Source organism: Dermochelys coriacea, chromosome 27 (genome assembly GCF_009764565.3).
Source record: "Dermochelys coriacea isolate rDerCor1 chromosome 27, rDerCor1.pri.v4, whole genome shotgun sequence".
NCBI lineage: Eukaryota > Metazoa > Chordata > Testudines > Dermochelyidae > Dermochelys > Dermochelys coriacea.
Window position 1 is genome coordinate 1,766,220 of NC_050094.1, and position 27,567 is coordinate 1,793,786.

The following is a 27,567-nucleotide window of genomic DNA, read 5'->3' on the forward strand; positions in this document are numbered from 1 at the left end:
GAAAACAAAAGGTGGGGTATTTATTTAAGAAAGAATGGAGAGTTAACTAGAAACAAGGAGGTGTAGTGGAAACAAATGGTTACCATACAAAACAAAATGCACTCCCACTTTTTTTGCCAAGGTCATTAATAAAAATGTTAAATAAGGTTGGTCCCAAGACTGATTCCTGAGTAACTCCACTAGTAACTGCCCTCCAGCCTGACAGTTCACCTTTCAGTATGACCCATTGTAGTCTCCCCTTTAATCAGTTCCTTATCCACCTTTCAGTTCTCATATTAATCCCCATCATCTCCAATTTAATTAATTTCCCATGTGGAACTGTATAAAATGCCTTACTGAAATGAAGGTAGATTAGTTATACTGCATTTCCTTTGTCTAAAAAATCAGTTATTGTCTCAAAGAAGGCGAGCCGGTTGGTCTAGCAAGATTTACCTTTTGTAAAACCCTGTTTTATTTTATCCCAATTACCGTTTATCTCTATGGCCTTAACAATTTTCTCTTTCAAAATTTGTTCCAAGACCTTGCATACAATTCAGGTTAAACTAACAAGCCTGTAATCTCCTGGATCATTTTTTTCCTTTCCCTTTCTTAAAAATAGGAACTATATTAGCAATTCTCCAGTCATAGGGTACAACCCCCAAGTTTACAGAGTCATTAAAAATCATAGAATATCAGGGTTGGAAGGGACCTCAGGAGGTATCTAGTCCAACTCCCTGCTGAAAACAGGGCCAATCTCCAATTTTTGCCCCAGATCCCTAAATAGCCCCCTCAAAGATTGAACTCACAACCCTGGGTTTAGTAGGCTAATGGTCAAACCACTGAGCTATCCCTCCTTGCTATTGGGCTTGCAATTCCATGTGCCAGGTCTGTTAGTTAATATTTTTGGGTGGAGATTATCTGAGTCCCCCAAATTTAGTCCCATTAAGCTGTTTGACTTCCACCTCCCATGTGGTAATTTCTACTGCCGTGTCCTCGTTTCCATTACCAACCCTGCTGCTAATCCTCAACTCCTCATTACCCTTATTAAAAACGGAGGCAAAGTATGCGTTGAGATGTTGGGCCAGGCCTAGATTATCTTTAATCTCATTGTTTAACAGCTGCACGTTTTCTTTCCTTGATTTCTTTTTATTTACATGGTGAAAGAACATTTTACTGTCAGTTTTAATTCCCTTTGCAAGGCCCAGCTCTTCTTGGCTTTCTCACTTTTCCCTGTGCTTTCTGACAGCCAAGAGGTAGGTTTCCTTGCTGATCCCGCCCATCTTCTGTTGAGACGGATAAATACCCTGCAAGCTGTATGTGTTGTAGTGAGTGTGGCAAATCGGAGATGAGTGAGTTGTTTGCAAAGACCAGGGGAGCGTCTGCTAAGGAGCCTGGGTCACAGCTGCCACCTCTCTAGCTGGGCCAGGGAGCCGGGACAGAAGCTCTTGTACTTTTTTTGATTTGTTACTCTGTTTTTTCTGTTATCCCATCCCCCAATGTCAACCCTGAAATTTAGCCAGCAAACTGTGACGTTAATTTTTGCATCAGTTTTCACCCCCCTTTTTTTTTTAATGGTAATAAACACTGAGCCATTCCTGAGAAAAACCAAAACTGATGGGTCATGTGAACAGCCCATGGAGCCTTGGGGTGTAAAGTTAATAGATCCCAAGGCCAGAAGGAACCACTGTGACCATCCAGTCTGACCCCCTGTATAACAAAGGCTGGAGCCCTGCCCCGAAATAACCCCTAGAGCAGATCTGCTAGAAAAAACATCCAGTCTGGATTTAAAAAATTGTCAGGGATGGCAAATCCACCACAACGCTTGGGAAACTGCTCCAGTGGTTTATGACTCTTTTAAAAATTTATATCTTATTTCCCGTTTGAATTTCTCAAGCTTCAGCTTCTAGCCACTGGATCATGTTACACTTTTTCTCCTAGACTAAAGAGCCCATTATTAAATATCTGTTCCCCATGCAGGTACTTATAGACTGGGATCAAGTTACCCCAAAACTTTCTCTTCATTAAACTGAACTGGAAATCCGTGGGGGCCTGCAGTGCGGGTCAGCGGCAGGGCGTGTGGTTAACAAATCCCATAGAACAGCCTATAGCTCCCTGCTTCAGACACAGGCAGGCTGCTTGTTGCAAGGGCTGTTTGAAAGGAGCCCTGGCCCAGTATTGTTCTTGCTCTGTTTCTGTGTTATTGCTGGGTGCAGGCCTTGCTGGCTGGTTATGATCTCATGGGCAGCGGGCGAGCATTCCCCTTCCCCCAGGTATTAATGGTGTGACAGGCAGGGTGCTGGAACAAGCTGGACTTGACGTGTTGGTCCTAGTCACACGATGTGGGCCAGGGTGATGTGGGTTTGTCATCTGATGGGGCCAATAATTGCTGATTCCAGCGGCACTGCCAGCTCCTACAAGCATGTGACACATTGAGCGTGTCCCTGCCTTAGCTGCAGCAGGGTAATGGTAGCATTTTCTGCACTGAGCACTGACCTGGGCTGTTGCATCCTGAGACAAGCATCAGAGAGGGGCAGAGGGCAGGGGACTGACTCAGAGCTGAAGGGGAAATGAGGCAAAGGGGCATGGAGCCAATGGGCCCTGATTTCCACAGAGCTGGCTGAGGATCTGGCCTGTCACTGTGATGAGGAGTGTGTGTGTGTGGGGGGAGGGGGGGCACTGTCCTTTAATTAGCAGCTCAGCCTGAGAGATCCCGCCAGGGAGAGAATATCTGCCCCTTCCCCCACCCCTGAGACAGAACTGGGGGAGACGCATCCCCTGAGGCCCAACCCAAAGGGTGTGAGGAGGCTGAGAAAGGGCCAGGAGGGGGTGCTCTACTCTTCAAAGGGAAGGAGACCCTTGTAGGACAGACAGCAAGAGGGGGAAATGCCCTCTCCCCCCCAGAGATGGCAATAAGAGACCAGAGGGGGGCAAGCATTCCCTAAGGGCACCATCTGCCTCTCAGCATAGGAGGCTGAGGGAGGGGGGCGCGTACCGCTGAGACCCCAGCCAGAGCTGTGTGCTGTGAGAGGGGATAATGATCCTGCAGCCCCCCCTGTGTGCTGGGACCAAGAGCAACGTGCTGCAGGGAGAGCAGGGGATGGAGTGATTCTTCTCTCCTGTCGCCCCTCACTCCTGGCTGAGACACTCACAGCAGGGAGTCACCCTGGCAGAGCACGTGAGCTGTTGCACCAGCAGCATCCCAGAGCCCAGCCAGCATCACCCCCCAACCCCCGCCTGCTGGAGCTGTGGTGGTCCTGGGCTCCGGACGTGGGCGGCAGGGGCCTGGAGCCTACCCTGGGACTCAGACTGCCAAGGGAGACAGAACCCTCCTTAGGCAGGCAGCACCAGCCCCCCACCCGCTGCCTCCCCTGCTCCTGCTTCCCAAGGCACCGTGTGGGGCTGAGGGCGGGGACGGGGTGTCCTCCAGAGGGCATCTCAGCCCTGGGGGTGTGTCCACGCTACAGCTGGGAGTTCCCAGCCTGGCAGAGAGGAAGTGGAAGCAAAGAGGCTAGTCTAGGGTCTTCAGGCTCGAATCTGCCGTCCTCACAGGCCAGACTCCCTGCACACTGAAATGGATTGACTGGGGATTTGCCTGTTTGGGGACGGCAGGATTGGGCCCTTCTTGTCCACTCTGTGGCTGCCTGCCATGTCCTGGCCCAGTGGGAAGCAGGTCGCAGCAAGGTTCACTCCCGGAGCTCAGCAATGCAGTTAAAAGTAACAAGGGATGAGGGAAAGAGCCAGACTGGAAACAGAGCGCCTCCTGTAAGCCATGCCGCCAATGCCAGGCAGAGAGCCCATGGCCTGCTGCTCTCACGGCTGGTCAGTTCCAGGGCCCTCCTCTGCATTTGGCATCTGCATGTTGCTGCCTCTCTGTACAGTCATCCTGGCACTGCATCCTGTCTCCCCTATGGCACTGGTGGCCCTGCACACGTAGTGCCCCGTGTCCTCTACTGGGAGCCTCACAATGGCAAGGGAGCAGCTTCCATTCTCCTCCTCATCTATGCGGAGCCGGGGACATTCCTGGATAGGGGCATTGTTCCAGAGCCACGTCATCTCCGGGTGGGGAAAACCTGCCATGGAAGAAGGCCACAGTGATGGGTCAAAGGTCCACCAGGCCATCCAGAATTTTGGGACATTTATCTGATCCTACTGGGTCTCCCAAGTTGGGTGTCACATCACAGCCTCTCAGGTCCCTAACCACCCTGCAACCAGTGCCGCACTGCTGTGTCCTCTATCAGGGGACAGACACATTCAGCAGCATGGCGCTTAGCACCATGCCAGGTGTTAGTCCAGTACAAGATAACCACCTAGTGCATCAACGCCCCCTTTCCTAGAGTACCAAGGTATCCCAAGAAAGTCTCATCCAAGCACCGATGCTGCTTAGCTTGTGAGAGTTCAAAGCACACAGCTGTGCAGCCCCCATTCGTGCACAAGGCTCCCCCTGTTGCATAAGAGTGATTTAGGCCCTGCAGAGCCTTTCCCTGAGGGCGAGCACCCTGCCAGGGGACATGCTCCAAGGTCATTCCAAGGACTTCAGTCATTGAGGGGGTGAGCAGCCTTGCAGGCTTTCATAGGAATTTACCTTCAACGTGACACTGGAGGGAGGTACTGCTGCCTTCCACTGCTACTTGTTCCTTCAGCGGCTCCAAGAAGCTGGGCCCCTGCTCAATCTGCTGTGGCAGGAAAGTGAAGAGCTGATCCTCTTCCTGGCTGTGGCCCAGCTCTGGGGACCGGGGATGGTGGTGGGGGGAAGCGACATGTTAATATGCGATGGTTCATATACAGACAAAATCTGAGTCTATTGATTATAAAACTAGAACGATACAAAATGAACATGGCCCCCATGGATCAAAGAATTCAAAGACTGACAAACTGATCGGTCTCAAGGGCAGAAGGGACCATGGTGATCAGCGCAATCCTATGGTGGCCTGTGTTACATAGGAGATCAGACTTGCTGAATTAATTCCCGTTTGAACTAGAGCAAATCAGCAAAACAACCAGTCTTGTTTAAAATCTCCAGTGATGGAGAATCCGCCATGACCCTGGGCAAGTTGTTCCAATGGTTAATTACCCTCACTGTTAATAATGTACATCTTATTTCCAGCCTGAATTTGGCCAGTTTCAATTTTCAGCCCTTGGCTCTTGTCATAGCTTTGTCTGCTCGACTGAAGAGCATGTTACCACATATTTGTTCCCCAGGCAGGTACTTATAGGCTGCGATCAAGTCACCCTGTAACCTTCTCTTTGTTAAAACAGGTTGAGCTCCTTAAGTCTATCACTACAAGGCATGTTTTATCAATATCCTTCCTGAATTGTTGATATCAGAACTGGACACAGTATCAGCTCGACAAGCCAATCATTGATCAGTCAAATAATGTCAACTGACTGCCTATTATTTGACCATGGCCAAATATTACAGCAAGAATGCCCTGATGTAGGTAATGGCCTATCTTTTTTCATTGCATCATGGAGCTATCTGTTGGCAAGACTACTTAAAATGTCTTGACCACACACTTCAAGACATGCTAATGCCTCCTTTTTGGGAAAAAGCTGAACTAATTGAAAATTGAACATCTTGACTGGTTGGAATCTTCTAGAGCAGACATCCTATGTCTATCTTTATTTGTATACCAGGCCATCAATGTACATGGTGGTTTACAAAGCACATTAAATATGGAAAAAGACACGGTCCCTGCCTTGAAGAGTCTGCAGTCTAACCTGACTAGACAAACACGTAGAACTTAACTCCCAAGGCAGTTGGGGAGGGAGAGGAGGGGTCACAGTCACTAACCCTCCTCCCCCAACATAAAGAGAACAGATGCACAGCCATTAAGTAGCTTGAAGAGTCTTTTATAGTTGCTCTGGGTGTTTTATTTCTGTTTAATTTAATTCCTCTTTTGTAACTACAGCTGGTAATTGTTTTCCTTTTTAAAACTTAATTTCATTGTTTCACATTTTTCTGAGTTAAAAATCTTGTGATTAGGTCCAAGTATCTGAGGGCAAGTCTGCACGACCGCACTACCCTGGCGCACCTGCTCTGATGCAGCTGCGCCACTATCGTGCACCTGGTGAAGACGCACTCTCCCGTCGGCATACTCCACCTCCGGGAGAGGCGGAAGCTACGTGGACGGGAGAGCGTCTCCCACCAACATGTGGACACCGCTTTAAGTCGATGTAACTTACCTTGTTCAGGGAGGTGTCCTTTTCACACCCCTGAGTGACGTAAATTACATTGACTTAAGCAGCAGTGGAGACCAGCCCTAAGTCTCACTGATCGGAGACCATAAATGCTTACTCTATTTTATTACTGTTCTAATAATTAGTGCTTTAAAATATTTTTACCATTTTTGAGACTATTTGACCAATTAGTCAAACATCTAACCCTAACAATCTTCCAGCAGCGGTTGTACTAAATGCAATTGAACAGGACATAGTCACCAAGCAGGTATGTTTCTCCTGGGGTCCCACGGGGATTAGTTCTTTGCCATATACTATTTAATACTTGTATCAATGTCCTAGAAGATAAAATCCTCACTGATAAAGTTTGCAAGTCACACAAAGATTGGAGGAATGGTAAATAAGGAAGAGGACAGGTCACTGAGAGCGAGATCAATAACATGCATTTCAATATAGCTAGATGAACACAGGCCACACTTACAGGACGGGGACTGTATCCTGGGAAGCAGGAACTCTGAAAAGACTCAGAGGTCATAGTGAATAATTAGCTGAACATGGGCTCCCAGTGCAACTCTATGGCCAAAAGAGCAAATGCCATCCTGGGAAACATGAACAAGATTATATTACCTTTGTATTTGGCACTGGTGTGATGCCATTGGTGTGTCCAGCTCTGGTGTCCCCAGTTCCAGAAGGATGTTGGTAAATTGGAGCGGGTTCAGAGAAGAACCATGAAAATGAATAAAGGATTAGAACACAGTGAGAGACTGGAAGAGCCCCATCTAGGACATAAGGGAGATTTGCACACCCAAGCCATTCTTTTTAGGTGAAAAATCTAAGGAACTGTCTCAGACTGAGGTGTAAACAGAGGAAATTTTGGAACAAACAGATAAATTAGACAGTAATAAGTCACCAGGCCCAGATGGTTTCACCCAAGAGTTCTGAAGGAACTCAAATGTGAAACTGCAGAACCAGTAATTGTTGTATGTGTCCTATTGCTTAACTCAGCCTCTGTACCACATGACTAGAGGATAGCTAATGTGATGCCAATTTTTAACAAAGGCTCCAGAGGTGATCCTGGTAGTTACAGGATGGTAAGCCTGACTTCAGTACCAGGAAAATTGGTTGAAACTATACTAAAGAACAGAATGATCAGACAGGTGATGAACACAATATGTTGGGGAAGAGGCAATGTATCTTTTGTAAAGAGAAATCATGCCTCACCAATCTCTTAGAATTCTTTGAGGGGGTCAACAAGCACGTGGACAAGGGTGATCCAGTGGATATAGTATACTTGGATTTTCAGAAAGCCTTTGACAAAGTCTCTCACCAAAGACTTAAGCAGTCATGGGATAAGAAGGAAGATCTTCTCATGGACCAGTAATGGTTAAAAGATAGAAAACAAAGGGCAGGAATAAATTTCACAGTGGAGACAGATAAATAGCAGGGTCCCCCGCAGTGTTCCCTCTAATTTTTTACATCCCTGTGCGGAATGAATTTTGTTATGTGCACCAATATGGAGGTGATGTGTGGCGGGGGTGGGGCCAAGGGGTTTGGAGTGTGAGAGGGGGCTCAGGGCTGGGGCCAAGGGCTCTGGCTGGGAATGAGGGATCCGCGTTGGGGCCAGGGATGAGGGGTTTTGGGTGCAGGCTGCCCTGGGGCTGCGGCGGGGAGAGAGGAATGCCCCCGAGCTCTCTCTTGCTGCAGCAGCCCGGGGCTGGGGGAGAGATGTGTTTCCAGCCCAGGCCCTGTGGCTGCGTGCCTGTGCGGCCCTTGATAGCCTGTTGTGTGGCCGCATGGCCACGCAGCTTAGAGGGAGCTTAGGTCCCTCAGGGATCTGTACTGGGACCAGTGCCGTTCAACCTAGTCATAAATGATCTGGAAAAGGGGGTGAGGTGCAATGTTTGCAGATGATATAAAACTGATCAGAAAAGTTAAGTCCAAAGCAGATTGCAAAGAGCTACAAAAGGATCTCACAAAACTGGGTGACTGGGCAAGAAAATGGGAGATGAAATTTAATGTTGATAAATGCAAAGTAATGCACATTGGAAAATATAATCCCAACTCTACATATAAAATGATGGGGGCTAAATTAGCTGTTACCACTCAAAGAGATCTTGGAGTCTTTATGGAGAGTTCTCTGAAAACATCTGCTCAATGTGCAGCAGCAGTCAAAAAAGCGAACAGGATGTTAAGAACCATTAGGAAAGGGATAGCTGAGAAGACAGAAAATATCATAAAGCCACAATATACATTCATGGTCCTCCCATCTCAAAAGAGATATTAGAATTGGTAAAAATACAGAGAGGGCCACCAAAATGATTAGGGGCCATAAATAGCTTCCATATGAGGAGAGATTAATAAGACTAGGATTTTTCAGCTTGGAAAAGAGACGACTAAGGGGGGCGGAATATAATAGAGGTCTATAAAATCATGACTGGTGTGGAGAAATTAATAGGGAAGTGTTATTTACCCCTTCACAGAACACAAGAACCAGGGATCACCAATGGAGTTAACAGGCAGCAGATATAAAAACAAACATAAGGAAATATTTCTTCACGCAATGGACAGTCAACCTGATGAACTCGTTGGCAGGGGATTTTGTGAAGGCCAAAAGTATAACTGGGTTAAAAAAAGAACAAGATAAGTTCATAGAAGACGGGTCCATCAATGGCTATTAGCCAAGACGGTCAGGGATGCAATCCCATGGTCCAGGTGTCCCTAGGCCTCTGACTGCCAGATGCTGGGACTGGAGGACACAGGATGGATCACTCAGTGAATTTCCTTATTCTGTTCATTCCCTCTGAAGCATCTGGCATTGATCACTGTCAGAGACCAGATACTGGGCTAGATGGACCCCTGGTCTGACCCAGTGTGGCCGTTCTTAAGTTCTTATTTACCTTATCAAAGAGAAGATTAAGGGGTGACTTGATGACAGCATGCAGGTACTTATCTGGGGAGATTTCTAATAAGAGAGGGCTCTTCAATCTAGCAGACAAAGTGCTAACAAGATCCAATGGCTGGAAGATGAAGCTAGACACATGCACAGCAGAAATAAGGCGCGCATTGCTAACAGCGAAGGTAATTAACTCCTGAAACAACCTTACCGAGGGCTGTAATGGATTCTCCATCACTGCAAGTTTTTAATTAAGATTTGATACCTTTTCTGAAAGATCTGCAATGGCAGCTAGTGGACTCTAAGCGGGAATCAATTCAAGGAAGTCCTATGCTGTGTCACAGGGGGGCTGAATAGATGATCACAGGGGTCCCTTCTAGTCTTAAAACAAAAAAACCTATGAATCCATGAAAACTCAGGCAAGATAGCAGTGAAGTCAATGGGTTAAGGAAAAATCATTTTGAACAACTAGCCAGCTCCACAACATCCCCTTCCCTTGAGAGCATCTGACTTAGCTTACCAAGATGGACCTCAGTCCTAGAGTTCTTCCAGACTGCTCAACAAGCTAGATACCTAATGAGCGACAGATAACCCAAATGCTGCTAAAATGCCTTCTCCCAGCTCTAGCTAGCAACAGACTGAGGGATGTCGGCTTGGCCCCACTGGTCCATGCACTGAGGCTGGATTACTGTGGTTCTCTATGTACCAGGAGGAAATGCAGCTATGCAAGACCTCCAGCTGGTTCTACAGACACCAGCTCACCAGTTAAGTGGCATATGTTTAACAAAGCCCATCACTCCAGGACTCATTGTCAACAGCCTGATCCTCCAAGCCTGCAGTAGATGGGCTTGGACTGCTCCAGAGACGACCTCTCTCCATGATGAGGCTCCACCAGAATGATGATGTTCCCCAGGCACAATGGGATTGTTAACACAGCAGCCGTTGGGCAGGACACATCATCCAGCGCTTTCACACAATTAAACTAAACCCAGACCGGCCGCCTGCCAGTGGTCAGAGAACCATGGGGGAACCAAGCCTCTTCCGTCTCTCAGCGCCAAGCTGCCATTTCACAAGGGCGAATGTGGGAACAACGAAGCCAGGAGTGGAGCGGGAGTCAGCTGGGTGGGGAAATCGAGGGATCGCAGCAGGTGGGCTCTGAGGCAGAGGCTGGCATGGTGGGTGCGGGGAGACCGCCTGGAGGCTGGAGGAGATGGTGGGTGGGCAGGCGAGGTTGCTGCTCGCGTGGAGGTAGGAGTCATGGTTGGGTGAGCTGGTAGATGTCACAGGGAGGGCAGGGCTAATTGAGTCAAAGGGCCCCAGGGTGCAGACAAGGAGCCTGTGCCAGTTGTGTGTGTGTGTGTGGGGGGGGGGGTGGTTAACACATTCTGACAGGCTGGGCCATTACCTCCCTTCTCCTGGACATTGGGGGTGGTCACCGGGTCATCCAGTTTATGGGCCAGTCGGGACATTCTCCGCAGGGCCAGCACGGCGTTGCCTGTTTTCTAGAGAGTAAAGAAACAGTGAAGGTTCCTAGAGGAAAAATCCCAGCTGGCCGGGAGCGAGCGACCACTCCCCTACCCCCACAGGTCCCGACCACAGGCTGGCCAGGGCCGAAGGACAGGAGACCTCTCTGCCCCCAGGGGACAGCGGCATGGGCAGCCCCGGTTCCATGGCAGAGGGGTGCTCTCTCCTGAAGCCCCTTTCCTAACCAGGCCATTGCATGGCCCCCACAGAGCACGGGCCACACCCTGTCCAGCAGGCAGAGTGAGCTCCAACGCCAGCAGAGCCGGCACCAAAAACTGGCATCAAGCGCACCTGCCACTTCTGGCGCACCAGGAATCGCCTCATTCTCTCCTTGGACAGAACCTTCCTGTCGTTCTGCTCAGTCTTCCGCAGCCAGGGGTGCGCGAGGGCCTGGTCGCTGGGCAGCCGGCAACTGGGGGCGACAGCATTGAGGGGGATTAGTGCAGCTCCGTCGCTCAGGAGAGCTGGCGCTGACTCGCCGCCCTTTGGAGATGGGCAGTGATCTCCGCATTGGGCTCCAGGCTCTGTGGCCTGGCAGGAGGTCAAGTCAGTGACAGCTCAGCCCTCACGGGCCCCACTGCCTGGGCTCCAAGCCTGGGAAGCAGGATGCTCTGGTCTTGGTGTGAGCTGGGGGGGCCAAAGAGCAAGGGGGTGGCAATGCCTCTTTGGCTCCTGCTCCCACAGGCGCGCTGCCCTCCACAGAGGCCCCATGGGCACGGGGCCCTATGTGCCTTCTGGGATTTCCATTTATTCCAGTATTACCAACTCTTGATGTTCTGCAGTGACCATGGTACATGGCCATTGCAGAGCCCATCTGGAGATGCCAGGAGAAGCTCTAGCCTCTCACAAAGCTCAGCCGTACCAGAAGCCAGCAGAGTTTGTCCCCTCCACTCGCTGCCCCACAAGGAGGGTGGGGAGGGGAGCAAAGAGCCCAGCAGCTCAGTAAGCCCCTGCACCACTGGGACCAATGGGGACAGGATGGTGCCTCTGCTGCTCTCTCTTGCCCCCAGCACCTGCCTGGATCGTGACAGAGCAGGGTGAGGAGCTCCTGGAGCTGCCCCTCAAGTCCTGGAAAGGGGGTGAAGAACAGGAGGAGGAGCAGAGGTGAGACTGGGGGGGTGGAGGGAGGAAAGAATAATTAAAAATTGAAGTGAATCATATTTAGCTATTGGGACAATTATGAGATTTTATTAAAAACTAAATAATTTATTGCAATTGCTAGATAATGCATATAACTATTGTGACAAAGCTCTGTCCTTGTCTCCGTGGGTCCCGCGTTTCCTGGCGGATTTCACTGTGACCCTCCACGTAGCCATTCTCTCTTTAGAGGCAAGGGTCACAACTTACTGAGCCATTTTCATCATAAGCCAGGGAGATGAGGAGGTGAGGAGAAGCTACCCTCCCTTGCACAGTCTCTGTTGTCTCCCAGTCTCAGTGATTAATTGGAGGCAAAGGGGGAGCCTGGGCCCGCCCTCTACTCCAGGACCTTAATAGTATCAGTAGCTGATTTTTTAGAAACAGGATGCATATAATTCCCTGGGCCACTTCCCCACAGCAGCCCCCACTTCCTCAAGATCCACTTCACCCTGGCCTCCTTCCTTGTGTCTGATATGGTTTGTATTTGCTCAGTCTCTCCAGCAGCGCGACTTCTTCCTACAGCTCCTGACACATGCACCCACGTGACTAACTGGGAGGCTTTTAACTAGTTTCAGCCAGCCCCTGATTGGCTTCAGGTGTCCCAATCAACCTAGCTGTCCTCCCTGCCTTCTGGAAAGATCTTAATTGGCCTCAGGTGTCTTAATTGACCTGGAACAGCTGCCATTTGTTTAACCTGGTAACGGATTTGTTTAGCCTGTGGCTAATATATCTATCTCCCACTAGTTTACTATAGCCATCAGGCCTTGCCCCATCACAGTATGTTGGTGTTATCAAAATTATACAAAGAGAAGAAGGGTTTAAAGTTATTTTTGAAATACTTTGATTCTGACTGAATTGATTATTTTAAAAACTAATATTTGGGGGGTTATAAATATAGTCACTGCACTGACATACAGAAAACTCAGAGGTGGTTGGGGTTGTAAAGATATTCTTGCATGGAGAGCTCTGGGCCACTCACATAAACCTTGATTGAAAAATACTAGGAGAATACGATACAGATAGAGAGCGCTTTGTAGTTTCTCGGGTATTCACAACATCCTTTCTGGGGAGTGTGCATCTCTCAATTATCACAGCCTAAGCCTCACCAAGTTCACTCTAAGTCCAGCCTGCTCAAAACTGTGTTCCCACTGTTCAAAGTTGGTTTGCAGGGCCTCCCAATCTTCTGCACATATCACTAAGTCATCAGCAAATAGCAAATTCCAAGGCTCCCTTCATATAGTCTCACTTATCACATCCAAGACAATGGCAAACAAAACAGGGCTCAGCGCTGATCCCTGGTACAGGCCAGCATTTTCTAGAAATTCTCTACAGTAGTCCCATTTGGTTTTGGCTGTGGTAGTCATGCCATTGCATGTAGCCTGGACAAGACTAACATCCTTCCAGCACACTTCTCTGACACTAACTAAACCAAACTAATTCTCTCGGTACATGATCGTACACCTTCTCCAAGCCCACAAAGACCATCTCTTTTCTCTGAACTTCTCCATGAGGATTTGTAGACCATATAGAGCATCAGTTGTACTCCTTCCCAGTGTAAATCCACACTGACCTTTCCAAATTTCAACTGTTCCACAGAGATACTTTTCAATAATCTTCTCCCATATTTTCATAGCATATGACATCAGTTTCACTGGGCAATAATTAGCACACAGTATAATATCTCCTCTATGTTTAAAACTGGGCACCGCAAAGATTTTATGGCATTCATCTGGCATTTTGTCTTTCTTAAGAATATAATTGAATAGACTTGTAAAATACATTATGCCTTCTCTTCCCCATGACTTCAGCGCATCCACCCGTACTTCACCTGGCCCAGGTGCGCTCTCATTTTCTCAAGTGCCTCTACAATCTCTTCCTCCTGCTTGCAGTCTATCACGCCCTGATTTGGCTCACATGTTCTTAGTTCCTTCAGTTCTCCTCATTCATCACTCTTTCAAAACTGTCACTCCGGACTTCAGCGATTGATTCACCATTCGTTTGCAACGTACCCTGCTCATTTCTAACAGGAGAAAACTCGTTCACGTTCCCCTTTGATTTCTCTCTTGCCTTAGAGAATTAGTAGGTGGTCTTTTCTCCCTCATATCCTCCTAGTCAGTTATCCAGCTTGTCATAAGCCACATTTGTAGCCATTAACAGAAGCATTACAATGATATTGAAATAAGTCTCTTGTCACTTAGGACTAACCCAAATAAAACAAAGACTTAACCATTTTGCATCAGCTCCATTCTAATTCTCCTTGAGCGTATCTGAGCCCTCCAGAATACAGCACATCTCCATCTGAGCGCACGCACGCACACACAAGCAGAGGGGAGTTAAAGTCAAGACAGACTAAAACTCATGGCTTGATTATGTTTTTTAAATCATGATTGGTAGGGCCAGTTTCAGGATTTTTAAGGATCTGACTCATGGTCTTTGATATCTTGAGGTTGCCAATACTGTTATCAGGCACACATTCGCACAACCTGTGGAACTCTTTGCCAGCAGATGTTGTGAAGGCCAAGACTATAACAGGATTAAAAAAAGAACTAGACAAGTTCATGGAGGATAGGTCCATCAATGGCTATTAGCCAGGCTGGGCAGGGATGGTGTCCCTAGCCTCTGTTTGCCAGAAACTGGGAATGGGCGACAGGGGATGGATCCCTTGATGATTCTCTGTTCTGTTCATTCCCTCTGGGGCACCTGGCATTGGCCGCTGTCGGCAGACAGGATACTGGGCTAGATGGACCATTGGTCTGACCCAGTGTGGCCATTCTTATGTTTTTATCCAGCGTCACCCATTCTCCCAGGCATTGGCAAACCCCCTGACTCACTACCTGGGCTCCCATCCCACCCCCAGGGAGGCCTGTCTCCCCATGGAAGGTGTCCCTCCCAAACACCTACTCAGGGCTGGAGGAGGAGGTATGTGTTTTGGGAAGGGCCAACCTCACAGTCCACAGCCACAGCTCCGCACCCGGTGCCACTCCACCCCACCCCCTTGGAGTGCTCTTTCTGTCCCCCTCCCCGAACACTCTGGGTAGTACCGCTTCTCCCTCCCCGCAACATCAGCTTCTCTACCGCCTGTCTTTCTGCAGTAGCTGGCTGATGAAGTCCTTGGCCTCCTGGGAGATCTCCGAGAAGGTCTCCTCATCAAACTCCCACTGGGCAGCCGTGACGTTGTGCAGCGTCTCCATGTCACTGTTCCCCTGGAAGGGGGAGTCCCCACTCAGCCTGGGAGCAAGAGAAGAGGCTGTTACTCGCTCAGCCGGGACCTCCGCCCCAAAGGCTGTTAACGGGCAGCAACGTACAGGATGTAGCAGATCACGCCGATGCTCCACATGTCCGTGGTGAATGCCACCGGCTCAAAGGCGATCACTTCTGGGGCCATGAACTCCGGGGTGCCGTGCATCACCACCTTCACAGGGCTGTTTGGATCTGAAGGGGCAAGATAAGAGCTGTCCAGCATCCCCGTCCCTGCAGACCGTGCTTCCCCCAGCCACAGCAAGGGGGCAGCACAGGCTCCCGTGTCCACGTCTCTGGGATCCCCATTGCAATGTGCTGCCGCAGCGATCACCCCCATGTGCAGGGTAGCAGCACCAAGAGCCCATAACTGATACTGGAGCCCGTTGTGCAGGGTGCTGCACAGCAGGAGACAGGCCCTGTCCAAAGAGCTGACAGCCTGAATCCACAAAGGGCAGAAGGGGAAACAGAGGCACAAGGAGATTCGCCCAGGGTCACCTGGGATAAAGAGCTGGTCTCCTCCAGCTCATATAGCTCTGAAGGGCCAGCCTGACACCAGAGTCAGGTGCATTGACTCTGACCGTGCCCGGGGAGCTGGTGTGCCGGGGAAAAAGGGACTGCAGACTAGCAGGGACTGTCCCTTGGCTAAGTCCAGCAGGAGCTGGGGAGCTGGTTTTGCACTCTCCAGTGCCAAGGTGCATGGGCAGAACCCAGTTATTTGAATCCCAGGTGGCATGTAACTGAAATGGAGCTGGAGCTGACTTTGCAATAGAGGTGGGGAATCTACTTGGCAGGTTGACAGCACCTTGCTTCTGTGGGTCTCTGCAGTCAGTCAGAAACAAAGCCCCCCAACTCCCCTGCAAAGGCCATGTCACCACCTTCATGTTACAGACAGGGAGACAAAGCACAGAGAGGGGCTGTGACATGCCAGCAGTAGAGCTGGGAATAGACCCTGGTCCCCTGAGCACCAGCCCACTGCCCTGCCCAGTGTCCTAGCTTTACAAAAGTGGGCAGGAAATATTGCAGGAAAATCCCTGTAGCTCCAAATAACCCAACACCAGCCTTCCTGGGGGTTTCAGCTTCCAGCCAGAGCCAGGGAGGTGCACTGCAAAGACACAGCCACAGAAGCAAGCCGAGGCTCAATGCATCCTGAAGAGACCAGCAGATTGGGCAAGCCCTCGCCATAGCTGGGGGGGGCAATTTGCCGGGATGCCGGGCATTGGCAGCTCCAACTGACTTCAGCTGCTCAGCACCCCAAGAGCCAGGCCCCAGAAGTGTCGAGGGGACTCCCCAGTGTGGCAGGTTTGGTTGCAGTTTTGGGCAAAGGGTCTGGCTGGTTATTTCCTGGGACCCGTCTGCCCACCCCATTCCTGACACATGGGGAAGTCTCCACTTGCTGGCCCAGATTCAGCAAGGTGTGAAACACATGCTTTGCTGAATAGGGACGGACTCAGGAACAGACTTAAGGTTAAGCACGTGCAGCAGCACTTTGCTGAATCAGGGCCTCTCCCCCTATGGAGGCGGCGTTAGCTCCGGGACAGTGAGAGGGGAGATCCCAGGACAGGGGTCCCCAGCCGGGCACCTCTCGCTCACCCAGTCTCCGTGCCAGGCCAAAGTCGATGATTTTGACCCAGTGGCTGCTTGTGCTGACACAGACGATGTTCTCGGGTTTGAGGTCCAGGTGGACGATGCTCTGGCGATGGACGTACTGGATCCCCTCCAGGATCTGCCTCACGTACTGAATGCTGGTGGGCTCCGTGTGCTCGAAGTCGTCATCCACAATCCTCTCAAAGAGTTCCCCGCCTGCAACACTGCCGGGAGCAGAGGGGCAGCCTGTCCTAGGAATTCACTCCGAGGGACGGCTTTATCTTGTGCCCAAGGCAGTGCCGGCCCAGACCCTGCTGCCCAGGGACTTGGCTCAGGCATTAAACTCAACTAACAGGTACACGGAGAAGCCGCTTGGACACAGGGAGCAAAGACACCCAACCAAGTCAAATCTGGAAACCTGTGTGAACAGCCCTCCCCCACCCTGAACCCTCTCTTCCAGGTAGGGGATGGAGGCTGCAGCCCTGGGCACTGGCCCATGTGGAAATTCCATGCTTTGCAGTTCCTTCTTGACGGTGAAGGTCTCTGGCAGGAAGAGGCCAGGGCAGGGGTTCTGCTAGAGGCTGGATTCGCACCACCCACTCTGCAGCATCTGAACTCCTAATGCCAGAAAGCGGGGTAGGGGGCTCAGCAGACGCTGCCCACTTCTAGGCTCAGCCTCCCATTCAACTCCGATCGACCGTCTGCGAGCCCCTCCCGGGCACATGCACCAGAACACATGGAGCCCAGGGCAGCAGGGTCGGAGCCTGAGGAGGTGGGCCGTCTGCTATCCCCTTTGAGGCACAGCCAGGAACACCTGTGCACAGAGCAGTCCCCTTCTCCCCCCCACCCCCATGCCGTGCCCCTGGCAGCAGCAAGACCCCCGCTCCCACTGCCCTGTATCTGCCCAGCACGCCCCACTCACTATTCCATCACCATCACCAGCTCCGCCCGGCTCTGGAAGGCTGCAAGGCACTGCACCAGCCTGGGGTGATGCAGCAGGTTCATCAGCTCCACCTCCCCGCAGGCTGCCTCGCGCTCCTTGGGCGTCCGCGTCTGGAAGTATTTCCCTGCCCGGATCTTCCCAGTGGCCTTCTCCTGCAGCTTGTAAACCATCCCAAATTTCCCACTGGGAGAGACGAGAAGGAGAGACTGTCTCCTGTTTCCCGCCCAACAAGGCAGCTTGCACTTCCAGCGCCTGGTGTGCTGGGGCAGCAGCTTGGAGTGGGAATGGGGAGCTCCAGCCATCCAGTTCCCCAGCAGCACCTGGATTTGAACTAGACAGCTGGGGAACTGGACAGAAGAGACCATAGCTAGTATAGCTGGCAGACAGTGACAATGAACTTTGATTGTCAGCTCTTTGGGGCAAGGACTGTCTTTTCGTTTAGTGTCTGTACAGCGCCTGGGGCCTGGGCCAGGACTGGCTCTCCTAGGTGCTATGGCAGTGGTCCCCAAACTGTGGGATGCGCCCCAAAGAGGGGAGTGGAGTAGTATTCAGGGGGTGCAGCGGGGCCCGGGCCAGCCCCCATGGGGGGCAGGGAGGAAGTGTCACCCAGCACTGCCTCCAGCCCAGCTCCAGTCCTGTGCCCAACTGTGGCCCCAATTGTATGTTGCGTATGCCTAAGGGCGGCCCTGCGGCCAATCATGACAAATCAAGGAGATACAGGAAAACGGGGTCCGAGGCCAGGAGCTTCAGCTATCCCATCCATTCATACAGCCAGAAAAAGTCTGTTCATTTACATCAATGAAATGTAGTTCATTTACTCCCTGTCCCCCAGCCAGCTCGGCCCATCACCGTGGCCTCTGAGCACCTGCAAGGCTTTACAGATTAGCTGTATTAATACTCAGAGGTCTGGTTGTGCTGCATGCTGCACAGACACAGTGAGGACTGCCTCTTCCAGAGAGTTTGTAATGTGAATGGCCAAGGGGTGGAAGGGAAAACAGCAAGGCAGAGAAGGGAAGCGGCTTGCCTGAGGTCACCCAGCAGGTCAAGGATAGGACTGGGAAGAGAACCCAGGTCTCCTGTTGCCCAGCCCTGCAGCCTCTCCGTTACACTCTGCCATAAACACACACAAAACCAGAACAGGGAGCGCCCCCTTCCCTGCCCTCCCCGAGACATTTCTGCTGCGCAAGCCAGAGCCACAGGGTATCTCTGGGGACAAGACTGTCCCGGCACTGCAGAGTCCGGTTGTTGCAGGTGAACCCCACCGTCAACTTACGCCCCAAGTTTCTCGAGCTGGATGTAGAGGTCCGAAGCCTTCTCCATGGTGTTTATTGTAACGGCATGGTATTCAAAAGCCTCCTTGTTTCTCCCACCTGCAGGGAGAGAGACAGGGCTGTGCGGGTGATGAGCAGCTGAGTGACACATTAGCAAGGATCCCAGCCTGATGCACAGGAGTCTTCTGTCTGCCCTTCCCTCGTGTGTCTCTTTTAGTCCTCCACTATCCTCTCTCGTCCTCTCTCTCTCTCAGTTTTCCACCTGGTCCTGAGACCAGCTGCGCCTGACAGCACCAGCAGGATGGGAGGAGACGGCCCATCCAGCTTTGTCCTGCCTGAGCAGGACTAATGCAGGAAAAGGGACCTGCAGATATTGTCTCAGACTGCGGAAGGGAGCCAGGGTCCAGAGCAACAGCTGTCATGTTAGCCCAGAGCATCCGTCTCAGACTGACTTGCTGCTTTGGACTCCGAAAACTTCTGAATTTTTCCCAACTTCTCTCTTCTCTCCCTTTGCCTTCCTGCTTTTGACAAGACAAAGTAACCACCAATCACAGAGATCCACTCGCAATTCAATAGCAGAACTAGCCCTTTCCTTCCCAGGGCTGTCTGGAAGCATAAGAGGCTCTGTCCAATATCCTCTTTCTGGAGCAAGGTGTGACAAAGTGGAAATGTTCTATTATATTTTTATGATTCCTAGGTGTGCCTCAGTTTCCCTCTGTACTTTGCTACCCAGTGGAGAGGGTAAAAGCTGCCCTTGGGCACTGCAGGAAACATGGGGGCGGGGTGTCAGGTAACTGCCTGGGTGAGATGAATGGGTCGTTAACGGCCTGGCTGAAATGGACCCATATCAGTGGAGGGTCCACAAAGATCTTGGAAGCCCCACAACTGAGAAATTGACACTTATCCCAGGGACTCTCCGGCAGGTGGAGCACGGGAACTCGACAAGGGCGTGCAGGAGCTGGACAATGGACTGAAAGGTGTCAGGTGGCTGGAATACAGGTGGGCTCTTGGGAGAGACGTGGCAGGTCTCAGCTGGGACCAACAGAGAGAGACGGAGAGCCAGAGCCAGAGGGGTTCCCAGGCAGCTTGGCTGGGTGCAGCACCCGGACTCGTCTTATTCTTTGCTGCTCTGTGCTGACCCCAGGACTTCCCAATGCTGCGTCCAGCTGACTGACAAACCCTGCTCTGTTCTGAAAAGGCTGCCAGGCCTCACTGCAAATATTTGCCGAGGGGCTCTGGTCCTTGAAGAGTGTAAACATCTGTGACCAGGAGGCTGTCTCACTAGCTGGGCAGAGGCTTAGCCTTGGAGGTGTGACCTTAGGGAAGAGCGGGACCCCTTGGGTGGCCGGCACACTGAAGGGGCTCCTCCAAAGGACGGTTTAAAGCTGGGGAGGAGCACAGATCCTTGGGGATCTGGGACAGAGGGACTTGGTGGAGTTTGGATTAAGCTGGTTTTGCAGAACCATTCGATTTCAACTTCAAATGCTTTAGGTTTTGTTCCTCTCTCTCCCCCTCCCCCCAACATATCACATCTAGACCTGGGCAGGAAGTGTCTGGTGTGTTTGCCATGGGACTAAGCAGGCCAAGGTCTCTGTACTCAAACCAAAGTCCAACCCATGTTTAACTATTTGGTGTTGTGCAGTGTGGACGTGGTCATGTTAACACCTTTGGCACCTTAGAGACTAACAAATTTATTTGAGCATAAGCTTTCGTGAGCTGTAGCTCACGAAAGCTTATGCTCAAATAAATTTGTTAGTCTCTAAGGTGCCACAAGTCCTCCTTTTCTTTTTGTGAATACAGACTAACACGGCTGCTACTCTGAAACCTGTTAACACCTTTGACTCTCTGGGACCAATTATTCCATCCAAATGAACCCAACAGAGACTAGGTTGGGTCTGTGTTGGGCAGGGTCTAAATCCTGGGTCACGAGCACGTGGAGGCTGGGACCACGTCTGTATGGTCCGTACAGCACCTAGCACAACCTGGGTCCCTAAGCACTGCAGCAACACGAGAAACAGGGTGGGACAGAGCTGGAGGGGAGTGAGAGGATGAGGGTGACCATGGAGCCAGGGGAAATCCAGGGACAGGAGGAGATGGGGGCAGGGAGACAAGAAACGTTATAGGCGCCATGGGAGAGGGAGTGCAGGGAGCCAGCACGGCTCACTGGTAGTCACAAGCCCTGCACCCCCCGCAATTTGGGGCAATTCTCTGTTAGCTCAGTAGGGCCCGGGACGTTTGGTTCCCACTGGCTCAGCATGGCCATGGCGTGCTCCATCACGACAGCTCTGCCATTCCCATCACCCACAGATTTGTTACGTTCAAACCAGAGTTGATTTAGTTCCAATCCTGTTACACTTTGCAAAATAAACTCTAAACGCTGGGCTCAGATGCCCCTGGCTGGGCAGAGCCCCCCCCATCTGGGTCTGGCTCGGCCTGCCCATCGGGCAAATAGCTAACGACCTCCCCTTGTCAAAGGCATCATAGCTGCTTGAAGAGTTTGTAAGTTCATTTCCCCAATGGCAGTGGTGGTGGCTGCCCCAGGCAGTGGCAGAGGACAGGGTGGGAGGGAAGAACCCCACTGGACTGAAAGGTGTCAGCCCAGTCATTCAGCACCTTACCTTCTCCTTGGGACATCCTAACCACTCCTGGCTGGGGGCGCTGAGCCCGTAGGTGCTGGTGGCTCAGACCTGGCACTGGTTCTCCCCTCGGGACTCCAGATAACTCTGCCCCTGCTAGGGGGCAAGTCCTGGTCAGCGTGTGCCACTCCTATGTCCCGACTCGCTGGGCTTCCACCAGGTAGTCTGGACCACGCTCCCTGTCGTAACACGGGCTGGCCCAGAGCAGGCTGAGCGACTGGACAGACAGTGAGGATGCAGAGGGCTTCCTGGCTGTTGGCTCGGACTGCCTGAAACCCACAGGGGAAAGAAGGAGGATGTTACTGGAACGGGACAGGAAGACTGGACCCAAGCAGAACATGGAGGGATCCAGGCTCTGGCACCTCCCACTCATCCCCACCCAGAAGGCTGGGGTCCCAGGTATGTAGGTCTCTCTCATCCACCCTCTGCAGCCTGGCAGGTGGCAAGGAGCCACAACGTGAAATACATATGCTGGGGGGCTGGCTGTCATACTGCTGTCCCTTCAGAGAGGGGACCCCTGTGAGAGGGACACACACAGCCTGGCTCCCCGGCACCCAGCACCTTGTGCTTTGAGCCATCCCCTGCAAAGTGACCCACTCTGATCCAGCAGCGCCTCACACCCACACTGCCCAGGAGAGTGATGGTATTAAGTGCCGGACAGCAAAGAATCAGCTTTCTGGGGAGCAGAACTCCCTGAGAACAGCCTGACCGCTTCGCTCGTCCCCTAGAGGGGCACTTCAGGCTCCAAGGCCCCTGCCAGCTGGGTCCAGCTGCCCAGAGTGCCCTGTGGGGCTACCTGCTGTGACCAGGGTGTCACCTGGAACCCAGCCTCGGCCCGTTCCAGGGTAAGGTGTGTGAGCGGGACTCTTATGGGAAATCTGCGAGGAGCCACTCCCTGCCTGTCTGGGCAGAACAGGACAGCCAGCCGCAGGGAGCACAGTGCCCCCGACTGGGCGAGCAGCCTGCCATTTGGTTAGCACTTGCTCTGCTCACTGCACAGCACCGGAAGAGCCCTGTGCCCTTCTCTGCTCCTTTACAAGGTACAAAGAAGGCTGGGAAGTTCGTTTAAACTCTCTCTTCCCCTCGCCCATTAGAAATTCAGGTCTTGTCTGCCCTGGAAGATCCTATGGGCAACTGGAGAACTGGCAGGACCATGACATTTAGATACCAAAGATGTGACACCTGTTTTGAGATAAGAAGCAATCTTAAGGACACCTAATTCTTCACAACCTCTTTGAGCTCATCATTAGAAGCAAACTCCCCACAGACCAGGACGCACCAACTCAAGCACCACCAGACCCGGCCAGAACAACAGAGGCCAAACCTGCAGCCATATCTCAACAGCTACAATGATCAGCCCCCTCCCCACACATCCCTTTCATAATCCATGGGTCCTACACATGCCTATCACAAATGTGACGCATCTCATCCAGTGAACTAAATGCCCCGATGACAACTACGTGGGTGAAACCAGACAAGCACGACGCTCTGGAATGAACTCACACAGGAAAACAATAAAAAACAAAAACACCCTATCACCTATGGGTGGACACTTTTCACAAAGTGATCACTCATCCTCAAAGGAAACCTGCACAACACTCACTGCTAGACACTGAAAACCCTGGACTGAACAGACACTGCATGAAAAACACTCCTTGTTCAGAATCACCTGCCCTTCCAGCTAAGGACTAAGGGAACTTCCAGCCCCACCTCAGAGCCTCCAAAGAGTCCTCTGCCAGCACCATATTGCTCAAGTATTTAAAAAAAAAAAAAGACGCAGAAGAATAGCAAAACCTCTAGCAAAAGTTAGACTCCTTCCAGGCCTCCCTGCACCAGAGAGAAGCCAGCAAGGCCATCCCCTTTCTAGAGGCCAACATTAATCCACTCCCCAGACCAATGCAGCAGCCTCACAATCAATGAGACGGTCTCTTCTCCAGGCCAGCCCAGGACAGATGGAGCTCAGGAAGAGCTGCCATAAGCCTGGCACCTGCCCACGACAGCGAGGCTGATGTGATGGTGTTTGCTCCCCGTCCTGTCCAAACAGCATGTGGCAGCCAGAGCTGGCCGCATGCGTGTCCCGGATCACCAGCGTGCTGCCTGTCTCTGTGGTGTCCAGCGGGGAGCTGGAGTCACTGGTGATCAGTCAGAAACGAAGAAGAACAGGGGGAGGCGCTCAGTGCCAGGGCATCCACATCAGCCACTGGCACTGATGCAACTGGCAGTGGGCCCCCTTCCTGGCAGAACGGGCACGGACAGCAACCAGGCTCCTCTCAGCTCGAGAGCTGGTTCATCTGCTGAGATCCATTGGCTGCTGACTCACATCCCAGGGGGCCCTTCTGGACAGTCAAGAGCCATGTAAGAGCCTGGCTTGTCCTGAGGGCAGAGAGCCTGGGGCTGAGCCCCACCCAGGAGGAATCAGGCACTGCCCCATAAAGGGCTGCAGTAAAGTGGGAGGGCCAGGCTTAAGCGGTGACAAACTCTGGCTGGGAAAAGCCCGAAGCAGGGATAGTGTGGAAATTTCTCCAAGCAGGGAGGCTGGGAGAGAGCCTGACTAAGCAGGGAAGAGAGAGAGAGACCCTGAGGGGAAGGTGGGAGCTTAGGCTGTAGGGAGGCAGCCCAAGAAGCCTCAGGGTTGGAAATGGCCCAGGACAAAGTACAAGTACAACCCAGGCCAAGGAGCAGACTGGGCTATTCTGTGCAGGGCTCTGGCCCAGAACCCAGCACAGAGGGTGGGGCTGGGTTCCCCTGCTGGCTCCAGGGAAGTGGGGGTACAAGTCCAGTGCAGGGATTATTGGGCTCAGTGGGGGTGCTGCAGGCTGAGGGAGGGGCCCAGAGAACATGGAAGGATTTTCTTTGTGTTCAAGGCATTTAGGAACTTCTAGTTTGTAGAGCTGTGACCCGGGAGGGTGACGTCCAGCCCAAGGGCCAAGTTACTGGGAGAGATACTGCCACAGTGCCAGAGCCCGTCGGCAGTGGGTGCTAGACGAGCCACGAGAGCTGTTTTGCCAAATCGGCCAATGAGGGGCTGCCAAGTGGTGAGTGAACTGGTTCACACGCCCCACGGAGCCAGAGAGTGGGGTGCAGTCCTGTCAAGTGCCTGGGGCCTCGGAAGCCTGCAAGATCCACCCCCAGGCCAGGGTGCAAGGCAGGGAGCAGCTCCCGCAGATTTCCCACAAGGGTCCCGGTCCATCCCAGTCCACCCTCCCCTCAGCAGGGAAGCAGCCCTTCATTGCTGCTGCCATGGGGGCTAGACTCCTTCCCATAACCCACTGAACAGCATGCACAGCGAGCAGTCGGCGTAAAGACCCCATATGCAAAGCTCTGGGTACTGCACTGTCCCATTAGAGCCAAGAGTTTAGTAGGAAGGTGAGATACCAGTGATGGGGTTACCATGGCAGCCCAGTCATCCATGTTAAAGGAAATACCTCAGTTGTGCCCCTGAGGCCTAAGCACCCCCCCCCCCCAGCAGTACCCCGGCTGGGTCGTCGATGGGGACTAAGCCCAGGACCGTGACCCTCTGCTGCTTGATGGGAGGGAGCAGCGCTGCTGGCACAGTGCAGGCTCCTAACGCCCTTTGTTTCTCCCCCCCTGGAGGGGACGAGAGCTGGGCAGCCTTGGCTCAGGCTACACAGGGGAAGCAGGGCACTTTGCAGGAGGGCGGCTGGTCACGCCCAGCAGGGACTCCAGCAGTGCAGACCCCACGCTGTGGCCATTCTGTCTGGATCCAACTACCACCAACTGCTGGACCTGTCAAATCTGGCTCCAAACTCTGTGCCTGGGGTCCCAGCTCTGATCCCCCTGCACTCCACGGGGCCCCTGCCCCACACATGCCAGAGCAGAGCAGAGTAGCTGCTGGTACTGGGGAAATCAGCTGTGCTGTTAGAAGGCAGCTCACCTGTCTCCTCTCTCACCCAGGAGGTAGCAATGGGTGGGGTTCTCCCAATGTAGCTGCACCTGCCCGCCCTCCCCCCACGTGGGCTGTGGGGGCCAGCAGTCTCAGGGGATCACCTGGAACAAACCACAGTGATGTCTGTTAGCCCCACTCAAGCTCCCTCTGCTACAGCAAGGTCCCTGCATGCAGGGAGAGTGGGGAGCTTCTCCAAAAGCTGGGTGGGGTATGGCCGGGGATGATGGGTTTGGGGTTCAGGAGGGGACTCCGGGATAGGGGGTGGGGCCAAGAGGTTCAGAGTGTGCAAGGGGGCTCCAGGCTGGAACAGGGAGTTGGGGTGCAGGAGGGGGTAGGGACTCGGGGCTGGGGGTGTGGGCTCCGGGGTGGGGCCAGGGATGTGGGGTTTGGGGTGCTGGAGGGGCTCAGGAATAGGGCAGGAGGTGCAGGCTCCAGGAGGGATTTTGGGTGTGGGAGGGGGCTCAGGGCTGTAGGAGGGGGTTGGAGTGTGGGAGGTGCGGGCTCTGGGCAGTGCTGACCTCCCTCTGGCTCCGAGGCTCTGTGCGCTGCCCCTGCCCCCGCAGCGCCCATTGGCTGCGGTTCCTGGCCAATGGGCACTGTGGAGCCAGCACTCAGGGCGGGGGCAGCACGCAGAGCCCTTGGGGCTGCCCCCGAGCTGGAAGGACATGCCGTCCGCTTCCCAGAAGCCACGTGGAGCAGGGCAGGGAGCCTGCCTGCGCTGCACCAACTGGGCTTTTAACGGCCCGGTCAGCTGTGCTGTCTGGAGCCACCAGGGTCCCTTTTCGACCAGGTGTTCAGGTCGAAAACCAGACACCTGGCAACCCTACTGTGCCCCCCCACCTCCCTAGGAAGGTGCACCCCACAGTTTGGGGACCACTGCAGTAAGGATACTGACCTCCCCCCATAAAGCACTTTGGGATCTGTGGATGACGCACTCTGTGCAAGAGGGAGCAAACTGGGGCGTGACCCTCTTTGGGCAGCCCTCCCACTGGCTTGCAGGATTGAGCAAAAAACTCTCAGGAGGTGAAAGGAGTGAGCAGGCCCTTTGTTACCCGGGGCATCTGATCTAGAAGCAGACTGGGTGCCCAGCAGTTCGTCTGAGCCTCTCCTTTGGCTTCTGTATTAGGGAGCAGCTGGCTCTCCTCAGCGGCTGTCAGAACCGGGTGAGGAGTGAGTCTTGGACTAGCGGATTCGAAGACAAGGGGCCCGAACCTCTGCTGGCCCCTGCCCTGTGCAACCAGTCAGAGCAGCATGGGGACACTGCACTGGTCAGGGAGAGGGGAGGGAACAGAGGGTACAGTCGTGCGACTGGAGCGTGGGTGGGCGCACTGACGCTAGCTTTAATCTACCTAGTGCGGTAAGGAGCATGGTGGCGATGGGGGGCACAGGCTAGCCACCCCAGTCCAAGCCTGCCAGGTAGCCTGGGTACGTACTCTGGTGGCTCACCTAGGCGGGGGTCTGTGCCACCTCCCTTCACCACTATTGTTACCGCTGCTCGCTCAATTACAGCTCGCCCAGGCGCACCCAGAGCAGCAGGACCTGGGGTGCCCGGTCCACACAGCTCCTGCGGGCAGCATTAGCTCTGCCTGCCACCCCTCAGGCCCACGCTAACCCTGGCAGCGGGGTTCAAGAAGAGCAGGGATCTTTGTACCCACAACAAAGGGCAGCGCCCAGGAATGGGAGAAGCTCCCGATAAGACTCCTCACTGGCTGAAGTGCCTGCTGAGAACTCAGGCTGAGATTCCTTCTAGCCGCTGGAGCAGGGGCCTCACCCAGCAGCTTGCTCCCCAACAGAAAGGCTGCAAGGAGACAACAGGGCCTAGCAGCTAAAGCAATGGGCAGGCACAGGGCAGGGCTGAGGTGCGTCTCAGCTGTGCCGCTGACTTGCTCTGTGAGCTTGGGGGGTGCCAGGAGCTCTCTGTGCCTCACCCCCTTTAATAGGCCAGTGAGGCTCCCCTGCACACTACGAGACCCCGAATGGGGGGCCCAATGCGTTCTCACCCCCCCCCGCTGTAAAATGCCACCGACCTGCTGCTGAGTCTGCGTGCTGGGGCGGCCGCTGGCTCCAGGCAGGGAAAACAGCTCCTGCCTCTGCTGTGCCACTTCCAAGCAGCACACTCACAATGGCTTAATTAGCCCCCAGCGACCTGGCCAAGCAGCCTCCCTCCCCTTTGTGCAGCTGGCATCCCAGCAGCCACACCCAGGGGAGGGAGCAGGGGCTAGCGGTTAAAGCCCAGGCCTGGAAATCAGGGCAGCTGAGTGCTGCTATTGCCGGCT

The 27,567-nt window shown here is 53.0% G+C and overlaps 1 protein-coding gene across 2 annotated transcripts; it reads right to left on the bottom strand.

Moving 5' to 3' along the window:
• Positions 1 to 27,567, bottom strand: LOC119849059 (myosin light chain kinase, smooth muscle-like). 2 transcript variants are annotated; one of them, XM_038385685.2, is made up of 12 exons: positions 27,319 to 27,567; positions 25,280 to 25,392; positions 21,367 to 21,653; positions 18,751 to 18,847; positions 17,457 to 17,660; positions 16,541 to 16,758; positions 15,016 to 15,142; positions 14,786 to 14,938; positions 10,865 to 10,985; positions 10,455 to 10,551; positions 4,562 to 4,702; positions 1 to 4,049 (listed from the first exon to the last, which is right to left on the bottom strand). In XM_038385685.2, exons 3-12 carry the CDS (start codon positions 21,380 to 21,382, stop codon positions 3,790 to 3,792), a joined length of 1,434 nt encoding a protein of 477 aa, XP_038241613.1. In that variant the 5' UTR covers positions 21,383 to 21,653; positions 25,280 to 25,392; positions 27,319 to 27,567; the 3' UTR covers positions 1 to 3,789. The 2 variants fall into 2 exon arrangements, with proteins under 2 accessions (XP_038241613.1, XP_043359385.1); XM_043503450.1 differs by lacking the exon at positions 25,280 to 25,392.

Excerpts from the sequence above, each read along its gene's own strand:
- LOC119849059 (XM_043503450.1), bottom strand. Across the intron at positions 14,939-15,015 it reads GGCGTGATCTGCTACATCCT|GCTGAGTGGGGACTCCCCCT; the intron begins GTACGTTGCTGC and ends TCTTGCTCCCAG. Across the intron at positions 10,986-14,785 it reads CTACTGCAGAAAGACAGGCG|TTGCCGGCTGCCCAGCGACC; the intron begins GTAGAGAAGCTG and ends TGTCGCCCCCAG.